The following is an 18,242-nucleotide window of genomic DNA, read 5'->3' as shown; positions in this document are numbered from 1 at the left end:
CACCTCACCCCGCCCCGGCTCCAGGCGCGGGCTGTCGGGGAGGCGCTCGCTTCGCGGGGGACCGAGCGCAGGCTGGAGACACAAGGGCAGCTCCCGTCCGCTGCTTCGCGCTGCCTTCACTGCCCCAGCCCAGCCCAGCCAGCCCAGCCCCTGTACTGCAGCATGATGTCAGCAGCGCCCGACGCTGATTGATGGGCGCTAGCAGCCAATGCGAGGGGCGCCGGAGCCAGGTGCTGCAGGAGAGGGAGGGGACCAAGGTTGGGCGGGGGGCGAGGGTTCCCGGGGTTTTTTTTTTTTTCTCCTCTGGGGAATGAGGGAGGCGGGTTCCCACGCGCGCGCCGTGGGCCGTCGAGGCTGCTGGGCTGGGAACTTTAGAGGGGACTTTGGCCGAGTTGGGGCGTCTTAGCGTAGCTCATTCTCCCCGGTTTCTCCGCAACATAGTTGGTATGGAGGAGGAGCTGCGGAGAGAGAAAGCGGCCTACAAATAGCTTGTGTTATTTATTAAATTTGTATGCCGCCCTTCATCTGTAGAGCTCAGGGCGGTTCACAACTTGAAAATACTAGATAGAAACACCGAGTGCATAATAAAGACAAGAAACAAGAACAAAATAAACCAATTACCCCCTCCTACCACAAAGACATTTAAAAGAATATAGGATAGTGGTTCTCAAAGAATGACAAATGTGGCAAGGACAATCAAGGAAACATTTAAACATTTCTGTGTAGTATAGAATAGCATCCAAAATAATTTTTCTTGGACCTACAACCAGAAACATCATCCACACCTCTCTTCAAGTGCTCTGGCTATTCTTCTACAGTTCTCCACAACATATTGCTGTAAAAAGGGATTTTCAACTCTGACAAATAACAACAACCGATTTGTAAAAATGTTATATGGAAAAATACGAGAGAGACATTGCATTACCGTTGTAAATCAAGAAAATCTTTAATAAAAATATTTTTTTTAAAAACCTGACAAATATGAAACATCAGAAAAAGGAAAGACTTCTTGGTGTGAATGAGGATGAGAGTTTGTCTCAGGTCAGACCTCATATACATGATACAGGTGGGTAGCCGTGTTGGTCTGCCATAGTCAAAACAAAATAAAAAATTCTTTCCAGTAGCACCTTAGAGACCAACTGAGTTTGTTCTTGGTATGAGCTTTCGTGTGCATGCACTTCTGTTTCAGTGTATCTGAAGAAGTGTGCATGCACACGAAAGCTCATACCAAGAACAAACTCAGTTGGTCTCTAAGGTGCTACTGGGAATCTCATATACATGAGATTACCTGGCAAAAGCAAGCTCACACCTCTCATGGAGTTTGTACAGGTGAAACTCGAAAAATTAGAATATCTTGGAAAAGTCCATTTATGTAAGCAATTATTTTCATTAGCTACTGGAGTATATATATGAGATAGACTCATGACATGCAAAGCGAGATATGTCAAGCTTTTGTTTGTTATAATTGTGATGATTATGGCGTACAGCTGATGAAAACCCCAAAGTTGAAATTGTTAATTTGGGGTTCACAATTAAAACAAATAAAGGCTTGACATATCTCGCTTTGCATGTCATGAGTCTATCTCACATATTAGTTTCACCTTTTAAGTTGAATTACTGAAAGAAATGAAACTTTCCACGATATTTTAATTTTTCGAGTTTCACCTGTATACACACTCAAAGTAGGCTACATATGGAAAAGCCTTGTTCATAATTATATTTTGGGGATGACTCAAGTCCTTACGTAGCTGCATTGCTTTTACTTTCTGAATGTCCCATGATCATATTATAAAGTAGTTGTGTTCTATGTTATAAATCAAGCACTGCTAGAAGTTGTTTCTTTTCTTTACCAACATGTTTCTTATTTTAAAAAGCATTTAGTATGGCACAAGCAAATTTTTATTCTGAAAGTGTGGCCCAGAATGAAAAGTTTGAGAACCACTGATATAGGATGTTAGTCTTATAGCTGTATGCCAGAGGCATGGCACTATTAGAAGGAGGGCAATTCCTGGGCTGGAGAGCACCTGGTCTTCCCGTGATGAGGTTCACACAGTTGCTTGTGTTTCTGCCACACTTATTTAGGGTAGGGGCAGAGCATCTTGGCATCCTGAAAGGCAAATTGGCTGCACTGTATTCATTCAGTGCTGGCAAATGTGCTTGGTGCTGTATAGAATACAGGGCTGGTTCACATGTACAATCTTTCACCAGCCCAACACATAGCACTTGATTTCTTTTTTTATATATATATAAATAATTTTTTATTGTTTTATACTAAATTACTACAAAAAATAAAATATACATTCGCATACATTTTCCAATTTTGGCTAACATAGCCATGACTTCCCTCAGACCTTCCACATGGCTTTCAGAATTATATCTTAATATTATACTTCTTTAATCTACCATTGCTTACATTATCATAAATCTCATACATACTCTAACTACCATACTTACAATAATATTTCTACACATTAACTACAAAGCTTCTTGAAGTCCTATTAGCGTATTCAACTGTAAATTGTTTTTCAAATAGTTCGTAAACTTTAACCAGTCTTTGATGAATTTCTGGTCCCGCTGTTCCCGGATTCTTCCCGTCATTTTATCCAGTTCTGCATATTTCATCAGTTTTACTGTCCAGTCTTCTTTTGTCGGTATTTCTTCTTGTTTCCACCTTTGTGCTAGCAAAATCCTAGCTGCAGTCACTGCGTATTGAAACAGTTTAATGTCACATAGCACTTGATTTCTGTAGGGTGACATTATGAGCTGCCTCCAGAGAAACCTTCTTTGGCTTCGTGTGACGCAAAGGGTCTGATCTACTGTGAAACTGATGAAGCTTAAGCTTCAGGGACCCTAATCTCAGAGGGGTGACTACTTTAGTCTACATTGGTTTAAAATATTGGGTCTAGTAGACAGAGCCGTCTTAAGGGGATCTGCCGCCCTGGCGCGGCTATCCCTCCGGCGCCCCCCCATGCCGCCTCTCCGCCGCCTCCCTCCCGTGCTTGCCGCCCCTTGGAAGGGGGTGGGCGAGCGGGGGATGAGGGGCGTGGCGCTGGAGCGGCGCGGGGCTCTGCGCGCCCTTCCAGCGCTTCCGGGATGGGAGGCGAGGGCGGCCGGCTCGCGCTCCCCGCGCAGCTGGACGGCGCGGCGCGGCTGGGCAGCTCGCGCTGCATCGGGCGGGCGGCCGGCTGCGCGCGGAACGCGAGCTGCCCGGCTGCGCGCGGGAGCACAAGCCGGCTGCCCTCGCCTCCCGTCCCGGAAGCGCTGGAAGGGCGCGCAGAGCTCCTGTGCTCTGCTGGGCAGCCAGAGGGCGTGGCGTGGCCGGCCAGCTCCCTTGCCGGGAGTCAGAGGGCGCTGCCGGCAGGCGCTGCCAGCGGGGCTGGAGGGCGGAGGCGCCCTCCAGGCCATTGCGCCCTGGTGCGCCGCGCCACCAGCCTCAATGGATGAGACGGCTCTGCTAGTAGACCCAATACAAGTTGCACGACTCAAAAACTATAAGGCATAGCAAATTTTTGTTCACACCAATAACTTTGATAGGTGAGATAATCCAGTACAGCAATTTTAATCAAAATCTGAGATATAGTTGTTGTTGTTAATAATAATAATTATAATAAATGTGGTGATCTGTCATGGAGCAACCCAATTGAAGAAGATAACAGTGGTTACCCAGAACTCGTTGCTTGTTGCAAAGCACCCCCCATAACAAATCAAGCTTTAGGGCCCCCCAAAATGTAGGTCTGCCACTGGTGTGCCATCAGATAAAAAGGTAAAGGTAAAGGACCCCTGGACAGTTAAGTCTAGTCTAAGGCAATTATGGGGTTGCGGTGCTCATCTCGCTTTCAGGCCAAGGGAGCCAGCGTTTGTCCGCAGACAGCTTTCCGGGTCATGTGGCCAGCATGACTAAACCACTTCTGGTGCAACAGAACACCGTGACGGAAACCAGAGTGCACAGAAATGCCATTTACCTTCCCGCCACAGCGATACCTATTTATCTACTTGCACTGGCATGCTTTCGAACTGCTAGGTTGACAGGAGCAATGGGAGCTCACCCCATCGCAGGGATTCAAACCGCCGACCTTCTGATCGGCAAGCCCAAGAAGCTCAGTGGTTTAGACCACAGTGCCACCCACGTCATCAGGTGAGATGTACCGGTAAACCCCTACCTGGCATTTGATCTCTGGTGGATCATTCACACATGAAAGTTGCCACATATGATCACAGAATTGTAGAGTTGGAACGGACCATGAGGGTCACCTATGATATCTGCCATCACAAAGTGATGGACATATGTGTGAATCAGACCATAGACATTGCATAGTGTTCTGAGGTAGAGGCAGTTTTAGGGTAGCATAACTGGTTCAGCCACACTGGGTGCCGGCACTGCACCAGGAGGTGCCGCAAAAATGATGTAGAATGGAGTGTGAGAAGTAGGAGGTGCCAAATTTTAGCATTGCACAGGATGCTGCTGAAATTTGAGAGCCCAAAGTTCAACACTGATGAACAGCAGCTCATACACCTGCAATGTATGATAACTTGAATGACAGTTCCAGTTACAGGTAGGTAGATGTGTTGGTCTGCCATAGTCAAAACAAAATAAAAAATTCCTTCCAGTAGCACCTTGTTGTTGTTGTTGTTGTTCAGTCGTTCAGTCGTGTCCGACTCTTCGTGACCCCATGGACCAGAGCACGCCAGGCACGCCTATCCCTCACTGCCTCTCGTAGTTTGGCCAAACTCATGTTAGTCGCTTCGAGAACACTGTCCAACCATCTCATCCTCTGTCGTCCCCTTCTCCTTGTGCCCTCCATCTTTCCCAACATCAGGGTCTTTTCTAGGGAGTCTTCTCTTCTCATGAGGTGGCCAAAGTACTGGAGCCTCAACTTCAGGATCTGTCCTTCTAGTGAGCACTCAGGGCTGATTTCTTTGAGAATGGATAGGTTTGATCTTCTTGCAGTCCATGGGACTCTCAAGAGTCTCCTCCAGCACCATAATTCAAAAGCATCAATTCTTCGGCGATCAGCCTTCTTGATGGTCCAGTTCTCACTTCTGTACATTACTACTGGGAAAACCATAGCTTTAACTATACGGACCTTTGTCGGCAAGGTGATGTAGCACCTTAGAGACCAACTAAGTTTGTTCTTGGTAGCTCATACCAAGAACAAACTTAGTTGGTCTCTAAGGTGCTACTGGAAGGAATTTTTTATTTTTTTATTTTGTTTTGAATGACAGTGAGTGAGCAAGGGCTCACTGACATTTAATGTGGATAGTGAGCTTCCTGCATCTCCATTAATTCTCCATTTTCCATGCGACAGTCTCCTCCAAATCACTGCCTTCCCACACTTTCCCCTCTCACAATCCAGATTCTCTCAAACCCTCTCCTTTTCAGAGGCATGATAAAATTCGGACTGAGATTTAACGAGAAGTGTGGGGAACATGGGCGTAGCCAGGGGGGCAGCCCCCCATCAAGTAAAACTATAGAAATACTTAACTAACTGACCAATCATGTCGGTTCTGCCTCCCCTAACAAAGTCCTGCCCCCCCAACAAAAATCCTGGCTATGCCCAGGCCATGATTTGAAGGAAAATGTCCTATGGATAACAGAGAATTAATGGAAGTACAAGATGAGCCCCAAGTCACTGCATAATATTGAAAATGGCGGTGTTACAGTCTGCATTCTGACTCATTCACACATACAGCCATCAAGTCAACTGAATTTGCATGTGTGAATGAGCCTGAAGAACATGCCAGACTGACAAATGGGGGCTGGGTGGGAGAGAACTCTCCATGGCATAGGAGGCAAAAGGAAGAAGTTACAAAGGCAATCCATGCTCTGTGTACATATTAAGGTAAAGGTAAAGGTACCCCTGACCATTAGGGCCCAGTCAAGGGCAATCAAAGAAACATTTAAACATTTCAGTATAGTATTGTATAGTATCAAAATGTTTTGTTTAAAAAAAAAAAAAAAAACAGTATCCACACCCCTCTCTCTTCAAAAGCATTAGCTATTCTTCTACAATATTCTCCGCGACTTATTGCTGTGACCAGGGATTTTCAACTCTGACAAATATGAAACATCAGAAAAGGGAAAGGCTTCTTTGTGTCAATGAGGAAATGAGAGTTTGTTTCAAATCAGACCTCGCATAAATGAGATCACCTGGCAAAAGTAAGCTCACACCTCTCATGTAGGCTACATATCTAAGAGGCTTGCTTATCATTATATTTTAAGACCGGTTCATGTTCTTATGTAGCTGCATTGCTTTATGAACCTGTGATCATAGTACAAAGTAGTTGCATTCTAGGTCATGAATCAAGCATTGCTAGGAGTTGTTCCTTTTTGTTTCCAAATGTATTTTTTATCAATAAAAAGTTGGTACGGCGCCAGCCAATTTGTATTCTGAAAGTGTGGCCCGGAGAGAAATAAGTTGTTTTAGGGCAAACCAGATTCCTGGAGTTTGCAGGATCTCCGATCCGCAGGGCTGTGGGTGAGAGATGATCCCGAGGATGCTGGCCCTCTTTATAGGGCTGTTTTAAGCCATTGGAAACTTGATAGTCATTGGCCATCATTACTGGAGCAGCGCAAGGTTACAAGCTGTCCCTTTAAAGTTTTTTCTCTTTTCTTTCCGCGCTTTGTGTGGTTTTTTTTTTTTTTTGGTTTTTTTTTTTTAAAGTCTTAATCAGAAGAAGAAGAAGAAGAAGAAGAAGAAGAAGAAAGTGGGTGGGAGGGAGGCCGTCTTCCCGGCTCCTCCCCCGCTGCGTCCCCCACCTACCGAGGGCCGGGGCGAAGCGACTCTTACGGCGGCGAGATTTGGGAGCACAGCGGCGCTATATAAGCCGAGGCAGAAAAGGGCCAGCGAGCGAGGAAGGCAGAGAGACAGACCCGGCGGCTTAAATCACCCGGCAAAGTAAGCAGGCGGCTCCGTGGGGCGAAAAGCAGAGTCTTTTCTTTCCTCCGGGTCTGCTCTCTTGTCGTGTTCACACGTGCCGCTTGGAGCTCTTCTCTCTCTTTCCCCCTCGGTTGTTCTTTCTCTCTTCCGTTCCTGCTCCTGCCTTCTGATGCCTCCCAATCTCACCGGCTACTACCGATTCGTCTCCCAGGACAACATGGACAACTACCTTCGTGCCTTAGGTAAGCGTCCCTCTCACCCTCCGCCAGTCTCTCTCTCTCTCTCTCTCTCTCTCTCTCTCTCTCCTTGCATTGTAAGCGGTTGGACTAGATGATCGGGGGGTGCGTGGGTTGTCCCTTCCAGCTCTATAATTCCGGGATTCTGTTATTCTCTCTCACACACTCATTCCCCCTTTCACACCAACCCCACAAACTCTGAGAATGAATTTGATACAGTGCTTAATATTCCCTCCCAAACCCCCATGAGCACCTAACTTGAAGATATGGAACATATATAAAAACATTAACTTGGAGCATATGCAGAGTGCCTTTGTGGCTGCACATGGGATCCTGCAGCTGGGGCCACACATTCTGGAGTTAGGACAGGGGTCCCTTCTTCCACTATGCTTCAGTGATGCTTTTTCAAGATATTGGCATTTGAGACCAAAGCAACTTAGCATTTATAACAGTGTTTTTCAACCACTGTTCCACGGCACACTAGTGTGCCGCGAGATGTTGCCTGGTGTGCCGTGGGAAAAATTGAAAAATTACTTTATATATAGTCAATATAGGCACAGAGTTAATTTTTTTTAACATTTTCTAATGGTGGTGTGTCTCGTGATTTTTTTCATGAAACAAGTGTGCCTTTGCGCAAAAAAGGTTGAAAAACACTGATTTATATGGTAATTTTGAAGGGTCTAGCGTTGGCTACCAACTTGGCAATCCTTACCACAGGTCTGTAAGGTAGGTCTGTATTATTAACCACTGTATTGCAAATGAGGGGGGTGCATTCATGGCATGAATGAGATTCAAATAAGGACTTCCTGAGATGTAGCTCAATTTCTTAGCCAGGGTCCAATTTTCTAGGCAAGCTGGCGAGGGAAAGAATGCATAGATATTAAAATAATTGGTTTTTAAAGTGCTATATTTAATTGCCTTTTACTTGATTTTACTACGTTGGCTACATCTGGGGAGAGAAGACGAGGGTGTAAGTTTCAAAATAAATGCCTGAGACAGATGTGTTCTTGGGTCTATCCTGATAGCTCAGTCGGTAGAGCATGAGACTCTTAATCTCAGGGTCATGGGTTCAAGCCCCACGTTGGGCGAAAGATCCCTGCATTGCAGGGGGTTGGACTAGATGACCCTCATGGTCCCTTCCAACTTTACAGTTCTATGATTCTATGATTCTTTCCTTACTAAGGGTTGGGCAAGGTGGCTTAAACACTAGAGAACTATCTAGAGCAAGGGCTAAGTAACAAGAAAGGCCATTGCCGTTTCTGCATACTAAGCTGTTACAGTCGTTTCTCGGATCTCAAATGCCTTGGCTCCCAAACAAATCAGCTCCTGAACGATCAAAACCTGGAAGTGAGTGTTCCGGTTTTTCAACCACTTTCGGAAACTGAACATCCAGCACAGCTTCCGCAGCTTCCAAATTAATCAGGAGCCGCACCTTAGTTTTCGAACAGACTCCTGGAATGCATTCTGTTCAAGAACCAAGGTATGACTGTACTTATCCTGCCACATGCACAGTTGCATGTGCTCACGCACTGCCCTGACCTATCCAACTTATTTTCTCACACTGTCATATGTTAGACATCAATGTCGCTCTAAGGAAACTGGTTTGCCTCCTGAAGCCGGATAAGGAGATCGTCCACAACGGAGACCACATGACCATCCGCACGTTGACTTCGCTTCGGAATTATATCATGGACTTTGACCTTGGGGTTGAGTTTGAAGAGGACTTGGGACCAGTGGATGGGCGCAAGTGCCAGGTAAGAAGCGGAAGCTTGCCAGCCGTTGGACTGCGGGAACAGACCCGTTCGGTGGCCATCCATGAGAGAGATTGCAAAAGGAGAGTTATGTCGACATGGGTTCACACACATTGATTCTTGGCCTTGAGTTGTGCTCAGGGGTGGAGGAAGTGGGGTGCGGTGGGTTCAGGCCACCCCAGGTGTCACCACTGAGGGGGTGACAAAATGCCAGGCGGCACTCACTGCAGGGCCTGCAGCACGCCCGGGGGTTGGACTGGATGGCCCTTGTGGTCTCTTCCAACTCTATGATTCTATGATTCTATGATTCATGCATCTCTCCTGGGAGTGATGCGGTGGCGTGGGCGCCCGCAGACTCCACGCTGCCCCAGATGGTCCACCTGGCGGAGCATCCTGCCCCAGCTTGCCCCACCCTGCAGGTGGCTGTCCCTGGGCCTGGGACACACGTGCCGCCCCAGGTGCCCAACCGGCTTGCTCTGCTGCTGGTTGTACTGGCTCAGCAGCAGAGCCGTCTTTCCTATTGGGCTTTCTGTCGTGTTGTGCCAGGGCGCTGGCCTCTCAGGGGCGCCCCGGCGAGTGGGGGAGCTGCGCGGCTTTGCCGGCGGCCTCCCCTTTCCCTGCCCGCCCGCCAAATGTGCCCTGTCAACCATATGGCTGTTGGGCGTGCAGCTTGCTTCCCAAGCCTCCGCGGGAGGAGAGCGATCCCTGCAGAGGCTTAGGATGAAAGCTGCGCCCCGCCAACTATATGGCTGGCGGGCATGCAGCTTCCTTCCCAAGCCTCTGCGGGAGGAGAGCAATCCCCACAGAGGCTTGGGAAAAGGTCGACAACTCTGGGAAAGGGGGGGGGGGAGGCTGAGGGATCTTTGCACCACAGCGCCGCATATGCTTAAGACGGCCTTGCTCAGCAGTGTTGTGAAACTTTCTGTTCACCTGACAAGCAGAAAGAAGCACATTTGTGCAAATAAAAACTAGTCAGTAGAGCAGCCTACTCACACAGAAGGGAGTTGTTGTTGTTGTTGTTGTTGTTGTTGTTGTTGTTGTTGTTGTTATTATTAGAAGGTGTAATATTCATCTCCATGCGTTGGGGGTGCAGAAATGCCTACTTGTAACGTCTCCTCCCATGTTGCACTGTTCACGCAAGGAGACAACCGAACTCACGTGAGTTGCTTATGCCAACTGAAACTTATTTTTTGCCCAAACTAGGCTCCATGTTAAGCCTGCACGACTTGTAGCACAACGGCGGCCTCTCGTTCACTCTCATATGCTTGACGGGGCCTGTCTCTTCTGCATACACGCAGCAAAACAAACTTGTTGACCTCTTGTGGGCACTTCTCAGCTTTGTGAGTCATGGTTTCACTGGGGCTGTGCTTCTGATACACCAGCAGCCTGGTTTTGGGAAAAGGATGTGTTTGGAACAAAAACATCTTTCAGTGTCTCCCTCTCTTTCCGAGGTGGCTTTTATTAGGAGCTCAGCATTCAGACCCTTTTAGGAGAACTCCGTTTTACAAATGAGGGATAGACAAACACTCCATCAATGGCTAAGCGCAGCAAATAAAATGAACGCACAGCCTCAAATAAAGGTTTTGGAAATAAAGGCCATGGGCAGAGGAAGTAGTAGTAATAATAGTAGAAATAATTTTTGAATGCTAATGAAAGGTTTGTCAAGCATTCAGAGTTGCTGGCTTTCTTTTTGGTAATTTTAATGGCATTGGAAGCTAGGCCCACGTTATCCTCAGATGGGGGTCTGAGAGTGAGTGGCTTGTCTAACGAGGTTATGACAAAGCCAGTCAATGAACTTTGTATTAATTTGCTTTTATTACTAAATGTATACTGCCTCCAGACCTTGGAATAGTGGCTAAAAACGGCATTTGATACCTGTGGGGTTAATGGGAGAATTTCATATCAAGAGTTCTTTGCCTAAGACCAGCCTTGGTTGTTTTCACACCTGAATAAAACAATAATACATTCTGGAATCAGTTACTGGGGTAGCGCTCTACCAGTTATATCTCAGCTTCAGGTCGTCTCACAGTCACCGCTTCCATTTCTGGAGATCATCATGTATTGCCCGTCCCCTGACTGAATACAGTGGTACCTTGGTTGTCGAATGGCTTGACTCCCAAACAAATCGGCTCCCAAATGCCGCAAACCTGGAAGTGAGTGTTCCGGTTTGCGAATGTTTTTCGGAAGCCAAACTTCCGACGCAGCTTCCACTTGAGTGCAGGAACCTCCTACAGCCAATCAGAAGCCGCTCCTTGGTTTTCAAACGGTTTCAGGAGTCCCAGAACGGATTAAGTTCGACAACCAAGGTACCACTGTATTGTCATTGTGGGTTGGGATGATTTGTGGTGGTTGTTTTTTTAAAAGTCACCCCACTGCTATAGATTAAGAACTATTTTTTTTTTAAAGGGAGGCATGTGGTTGATATTGGGGGTAGCAAAAGTTCCCTCCACCAGAAGCTGCTGCCTGAAGCAATGGTCTGATTCCCCCCCCCCAGTAAGGCTAGCCCCTTACTACAATTTTACTTTGATTTTTTTTAAAGCTTGGCAAGAAAAATAATAATTGTTGGCTTCTATTTTATTTTTTTTATTGCTGACTTGAGAGCCAGTGTGGTGTAGTGGTTAAGAGCGGTAGACTCGTAATCTGGTGAACCGGGTTCGCGTCTCCACTCCTCCACATGCAGCTGCTGGGTGACCTTGGGCTAGTCACACTTCTCTGAAGTCTCTCAGCCCCACTCACCTCACAGAGTGTTTGTTGTGGGGGAGGAAGGGAAAGGAGAATGTTGGCCGCTTTGAGATTCCTTCGGGTAGTGATAAAGCGGGATATCAAATCCAAACTCTCTTCTTTTTCTTACACTTCAAGCAATGGTCACTGTCCTGGAATAGCCAACATTTATTTAGTTCTCCTGTCTTTTACTGCTTCCTTGCCGCAAAATTATACAGGAAGAAAGTTGCAATGCAGCCCACCCAGCGCAAAAGAGAGGGCATTAACTGAAATCTTAGCAATGTGAGAAGACTTCTGTAGTGCACATCTGGACAGTCTTTCTCAAAAGTAGCTCCCTCCTTGTGGAACTTCCTGTAATCAATAGCTGGGTCCTTTCAGGTGAGCAGTAGGGTTGTGTTTCTTTGGCAGACACAGTCCTAAGGTATAGATGGTGTTGAATCAGCACCATTGTGTTGAAACTCGCTCATTCAGATACTTGGGTGTACTCTATTGAAATCCTCTCTTGGAAGTGCCGTATGGAGGCAGTGAAAGTCAAAGCACAGAAAAGCATTGGGGCGTTGATGAAGTTCTGTTACGATAAGGGTGGAAAGCTGATTGAAACTGCCCGAAAGATATTTGGTAGCAAACTTCTTACTCAAATACTCTATGACATTGAAATCTGGGGCTCTGGTTTGAATTCCATTAAAGTTTTGGATCAGTAACTCTTCTTCATACAGAATCTGGGTGGCCAATAATTAAGGCAAGAGCGAACTCACTCATAGAATCATAGAATCATAGAGTTGGAAGAGACCACAAGGGCCATCCAGTCCAACCCCCTGCCAAGCAGGAAACACCATCAAAGCATTCCTGACAGATGGCTGTCAAGCCTCTGCTTAAAGACCTCCAAAGAAGGAGACTCCACCACACTCCTTGGTAGCAAATTCCACTGCCAAACAGCTCTCACTGTCAGGAAAAAGTTAAAGTTAAAGTATATTTTAAAAATTGCTGCTCTGCCTTTTGAGCATTTTCCTGCTCTGTGCTATATGGAATTAGGAGATAAGCAACACTGGAAAGCAGCTTGTCAAATTTTTTTTTTTACTTTTAATTCAAAATGCAGTAAAATAGCTACATACAAGTTCAATAAAACAGAGAATACAGCAGAAAGCAACACATAGTGTAACAATAGCATTTACAAAGCTTTTTGAACTTGTCAAGATGTTTTAGATTATTGTTATTTTCCAGAAATGAGCTATGCTTTGACCTTGAATGTCAACTAAGGGATTGGCTCTTCTGAATCGAATCAAGAGGGGACCTGAAACTAATTAGAAACACCATATTTTCCCCTTGGTATCCACACTTGAGAACAGAGCATTTTAGACCTAGTTATCTGACCAAACACTCACCGGCTTCCTTAAGAAATGCCTTTATTGAGCTGTGTTTCCAAGTGATGCCCACTGCAGTCTTGGGTGGCTGCTACAACAAGGTCCCCCGTACATGGACAAACTTTGTACTTGTGGTCATCCTCTGGTGGAAGACATCATAATCTGTTAGCCTGCCGCTTATATTGTGACCCAAGAGATCACTTTCTGAAACCTTTGTTCACACAAGCAAGCAGGCACACCCTGGCAGAAATTGTCTGGTTTTCTTTGAGTGACGATGATAGCTTCATAACACACGGACTCTCTAAGTACTGGCTGCAAAAAAAAGGAGCGGGGAAGGAAGAAGGAGTTAGATAAAATTGTTGTAAATTGTTGTGGTGACTCGGAGTTTAATTTGAAGTCAAGCTGGATTTGAGTTTGTTGGTGTCTTTGGCAACCTCTCTCTTACACCATGGATGTTGCGCTTGAATGATGGATGTTTGACCCGTATTGTTTTATTGGTACTGTTGCTGCAGGTTTGGGTACAACAATAAACTTACCGTATATTTAAAGTAATAAAATTTCAACTCCCTGGTGAAACCTAATCATTTTGTACCGGGAGCCGCATTAACATTTGCTGTTAGAGACATTACACTGAACAGAGAAACTCTGATCCTCTTCTTAAATTCCATTTTAACAATCGACACATCAAATTCAGGAAAACAATCTAGAAAAAGCCATAAAATTAAAGCAACTGAATTATTGCCGTAGACCAAGTGGTCAGCCTTGGGTTTAAAAAAAAAAAAATGCAAAGGTTTTGGGAAGTCATATCCTTGGAAGTTTATTTCTGCCGTACGCATAAGTTTTAACCAGTAATCAGAGGGATGGTGGTTTGTTTGTTTGCTTTGGGGCTATTTGTATACCATCATTCAGTCGAAATAGTTCCCAGGGTGGTTTAAAGCAAAAGACAGGCTAGCGTAGTCTCCTCTCCACTGGATTCCCATCTCCCATTTCAGTTCATAATAAAAAAAAAACCAAAGGTACCCTGGGATGCTTGAAATAGCCTTTAGGAACTTATTCTGAAATGATTCCAAGTTGGGCCATAAAAGCACCAGACTCCTGGCTGTCTAGAAGCTGTGCCTATAATCTAGCTATCAGGATTTAAAAGTGGAACATATTGTTTTCTCCAGTAGGTTCTACACAATTTCAGGACCACAGCAACCCTGTTTTGTTTTTGTGTGTGTCCTGTTTGATCAAATGGCCTTTCCAGAAAGCAAAATCCATAGGCATTGGTAAGATTTGAGCATACATTTATAGTGCTCTTGAGTGTTGAGATCCCTTTGTTATTGAATTTACAGCAACCTTGTAAGGTATCTCAGTATTATCCCCACACTGCAGACTGGGGGCTCCCTAGTGAGTTCAGACAGAAGGAGACATTGCAGGGATCTTTTGGTCTGCAAATCAATCAGTTGTACCTTGGTAGTCGAATGCCTTAGTTGTTGAACAAATCGGCTCCCGAACATCACAACCCGAAGTGAGTGTCCCAGTTTGCAAACGTTTTTTGGAAACGGAATGGCCAACAGGGCTTCCGCGGCTTCTGATTGGCTGCAGGAAGCTGCTGCAGCCCATCGGAAGCTGTGCCTTGGCTTTCAAACCGTTTTGGGAGTTGAACGGACTCCCAGAATGGATTACATTCAAGAACCAAGGTACGGCTGTACTTCTATCTAATTTGTCTGGCTCTGTTGTTGTTTTTTATAGTAAAGTGGATCTGTCACATACTGTACACCAGCGTTCAGCAAGGTTTACCTCACCTGGGCCGGTTCACTCCAGCGGAGATCACTCCGTAGGCTGGATCGCACGTGCGCATGGTGGCCGCAATTTCCGGCATCTGCGTCTGCGCAGACACAATTTCTGGCATCTGTGCAGATGTGATTTTCAGCGTCTGAGCATGCGCAGACTCGATTTTCAGCACCGTAGAACCGAGTCCCCACGCCGTGCTGTGCCGGTCTAGTGCAGAGCGCGGGGACTTGCCGAGCGGGCGACTCGGTTCGGGTGCAGCTTGTGGGCCGGTTAAATGACCCCCGTGGGCCACTTGTGCCCATGGGCCTCAGGTTGCCTACCCCTCCTCTACACCACCCTAGAGCTGAAGGCGTATTCTATTAGCTAACGATATTGCTGTCTCCTCTTTCTCTCGCCCCCCCCTTCCCTTTCAGACAACCGTCTTCTGGGATGGAGATCAGTTGGTGTGTGAACAGCGAGGAGAGAAACAAAATCGAGGCTGGAGACACTGGCTAGAAGGGGACCAGCTGCATCTGGTGAGGAAGGGCAGCCTGCTGAGGAAGCTTGCTTGCCCCAAGCACAGAGGAAGCCTTTAGGCGAGGAGGGAATTGGGTGTTTTCTGCAGCTTGCATGGGCCAGCCCTCTCTCTCTCTCTCTATAGCTCCGGTCCTGAAAAGCCAAAGCGAGGCCCCATGAGTTATGCCTGTCATCTATGGAGGCAACGGCCCCTTGACAAAACATCCTTTCCCAAGAGTTCAAAAGTTGACTTGGCTGAGCTCAGTGGGAGCCACCCATTGTCCTGCATCTTCCTTGAAATTTGACCGCAGCTCCTGCGGCTTTCTGTAAGGGAGGGGAAATGATTAAATCAAAAACACACCTCTGTGCATGACACTCTTTTAAAAAAAAAAGGCTTTAGTGTTTTTCACAAGCTCTGTGCATGGCCAGCGCAGGATCTCCACACAATCGCCCATGCAACAATGCTGGTAAGCTGTTTTAAGGGGAGGGTGAAGCAGTGATTCACAGAAGGTGTCCATGGCGTGTCATTCTGTGCCGTCCATTAATTCACGGCATCTCCCACTGCCATCACCCTCTGCTATGTCAAGTATGAAGGGACGGCCGCCATCTGTGCTGGATAACTGTACCAGAGGCTTGGGGGGGGAAGCTCAGCTGCAGATGCCTGTTGTATCATGGAGAGTGTCTCGCAGGTCCAGAGGTTGCACAGGTGAAATTATTTAACAGGGAGTAAAAACATCTGCCTTGTTCTCAAGAGTTAGGCTACAAAATGAATTTATTCAAAGTGTTCAGAGAGATGCTTGAAATCAGAAGACATCTGCTAAATACAAAAAGGGTTGTGGCACCTTAAAGCCTACATATGATACGATACGATGCATACATACGATATGGTGCAATGCAATGCAATAATAATAAAATAAAAAAATGCCAGTTCTGGCATAAAGCACTTTTCTTGTTGCTGTTAGCTTATTATTGCATGTAAGCTAAATAGAGTGTTTTTTTAAAAAATAAGCTGAATAACATTAACTTTGGAGAACGAAGCCACAGCACTAATGATGGAAGTGCGTGTTCATTCGCTCACAACATGTATGGCTTGAACTGCATGTCTACAATTTTATCCGCCGAAATGCTTTCTACAAAAAAGCCTCCAATTGCCAGATTTACTTTGGCTTGCTGATCTTCCTTGGTGACATGCAACTATTAACTATTAATGCGATCCAAGCAGAGCAAATTGCCCATCTTCCAAGTAAAAGGGGTGGTCGAATTTCACTAGGCTGTTAAAGTGCTTCTGAATGGGCTCTTCCTATACTACAGAAAAATTTGCAACCATATATTCGAGGCAGTAAAACTTCCTGTTCTTAGGAACATGTAGCTCATGAGTTGCCATTAAGGGTGGGATACAGAACTGATTAGAGGGGGGGGTTGTGTACAAGTAAACTTGTAGGAGATTCTCTTGAATATATGCCATTAAAAAAACGAATGTGAGCTGCCACTACTGTGCAGTGAGGGATTTCAGTTTCTTTCAGTACTTCTGTGCAGGAGAGCTTCCTGTGGATCGTGTCATAAAGGAGGTAGATTGGCCCTCCTTTGCCAGAGGATATGTTTCTATGTCCACACAGAGAACACTGGTCAAGCAATGGATTATCACTCGGAGTTTGCGCAAAAGATGCTTAAAGCAGACGCTCCATTTGAGCAGCCTCTCTCCCCCTCCTGCATGCCAAGATGCATGTGATTATTGTTTCAGACATTAAAGTATTCAAAAGTCAGCACAACAATTGCTCTTAAACTGCAAGTAATCGCTGTATTTTAATTTCAGAAGCAGGCCCTGGAACCTTGCTATTCTTCTTCCCCACTCCCAAGCAGTGGTCCGACATTTAAATTTGCTGTCTCACGCTGCTTGCGTCATGTTTGACTTGAGTGCTGTCAATCCAGGACAAAAAACACAAAAGAAATTGGACGTGCAGGTAGCCGAAATGGGTTTTTCCATTACTGTTATGAGCTGTTTTAAGCTTCACAAATGAAAAATGCTCCAAAGGTCTCAGCCTTAGAGTGTCTCTTCCCTCACTCTTTTTTCCTTTTCTTTTCTCTCTCTCTCTCTCCTCCTAGCGCTTGACAGCAGAGGATGTGGTTTGTGTCCAGGTTTTTCAGAAAGTGAAATGATTCTTAGCAGCAAGCGCTAACTTCTGGATGCAACAGGCATTAGAGCCTCAAACTGGGACCAGAATCGAGCCATCATTTTTTCATTCCTTGTCCTGAACCTTCTCTTTTGGATTAAAATAACAGATGACCAACGGCTTGGCGTTCATGTGTTTTTGTTAACTGCTGCCTGCACTGGCTTTTGTTACTGAATAACTTAGATACGTAGGCAGGTTCGTCTTCCCCCTTCCAGTCTGTCCTCTCCATACCTTGGGTTCACATCCTGCACTGACCGACTTTGCCCTCGGGGAAAAGTCTCTGAGCGTTTTGGCTGGCTTTGAACTCTGATATTGCCTCTCGCCTGCCAAGCCAATGGACAGAGCAGGGCTCAGTGATAAAGCTTTTCAACATTGCGATGTATCATCACCTAAACATCGTGATATAGTGATACATCGCGATGATGAAAAGGAAGGAGCATCGGCCCTGGCCTCACAAGGCCCTGGGGTAAAACTGCCACTGTTCCCCCTGCCGCCAGTACCTGGCACAGGGAGGAAGCTGGCAGCAACTGGAGAAGGAAGGTAAGGCACAGACAAGCCCCACCTGTGATATATTCCCAGGTGAAGACACCATCACACTCTGGCCCTCAAACTGGTCTGGACGATGTATCGATACATCACCCAGGCCTACTGTGAGTCTGTGTAGAAGCTAGCCTACTGCTTTAAAGACCTAACGGCCTTGGACCAGTATACCTGAAGGAGCGTCTCCACCCCCATCGTTCAGCCCGGACACTGAGGTCCAGCTCCAAGGGCCTTCTGGCGGTTCCCTCACTGCGAGTGTGGTTACAGGGAACCAGGCAGAGGGCCTTCTCAGTAGTGGCACCCTCCTTGTGGA

The 18,242-nt window shown here is 46.2% G+C and overlaps 1 protein-coding gene across 1 annotated transcript; it reads left to right on the top strand.

Moving 5' to 3' along the window:
• The first annotated feature begins 6,884 nt into the window (after positions 1 to 6,884).
• On the top strand, positions 6,885 to 17,507 carry RBP5 (retinol binding protein 5). Its single transcript, XM_033173595.1, has 4 exons — positions 6,885 to 7,120; positions 8,690 to 8,868; positions 15,137 to 15,238; positions 17,322 to 17,507. The coding sequence occupies exons 1-4, from the start codon at positions 7,048 to 7,050 to the stop codon at positions 17,373 to 17,375; spliced, it is 408 nt and encodes a 135-aa protein (XP_033029486.1). The 5' UTR covers positions 6,885 to 7,047; the 3' UTR covers positions 17,376 to 17,507.
• Positions 17,508 to 18,242: the final 735 nt, after the last annotated feature.

Source organism: Lacerta agilis, chromosome 16 (genome assembly GCF_009819535.1).
Source record: "Lacerta agilis isolate rLacAgi1 chromosome 16, rLacAgi1.pri, whole genome shotgun sequence".
Lineage (NCBI taxonomy): Eukaryota > Metazoa > Chordata > Lepidosauria > Squamata > Lacertidae > Lacerta > Lacerta agilis.
Note: the sequence above shows the minus strand (reverse complement) of the source record. Positions and strands in the feature narration are given on the sequence as shown.

Bases quoted from the DNA above. Each gene is read 5' to 3' on its own strand.
- RBP5 (XM_033173595.1), top strand. From the start codon at position 7,048: ATGCCTCCCAATCTCACCGGCTACTACCGATTCGTCTCCCAGGACAAC. The intron at 7,121-8,689 runs GTAAGCGTCCCT...GTCATATGTTAG, and splicing joins CAACTACCTTCGTGCCTTAG to ACATCAATGTCGCTCTAAGG. The intron at 15,239-17,321 runs GTGAGGAAGGGC...CTCTCCTCCTAG, and splicing joins AAGGGGACCAGCTGCATCTG to CGCTTGACAGCAGAGGATGT.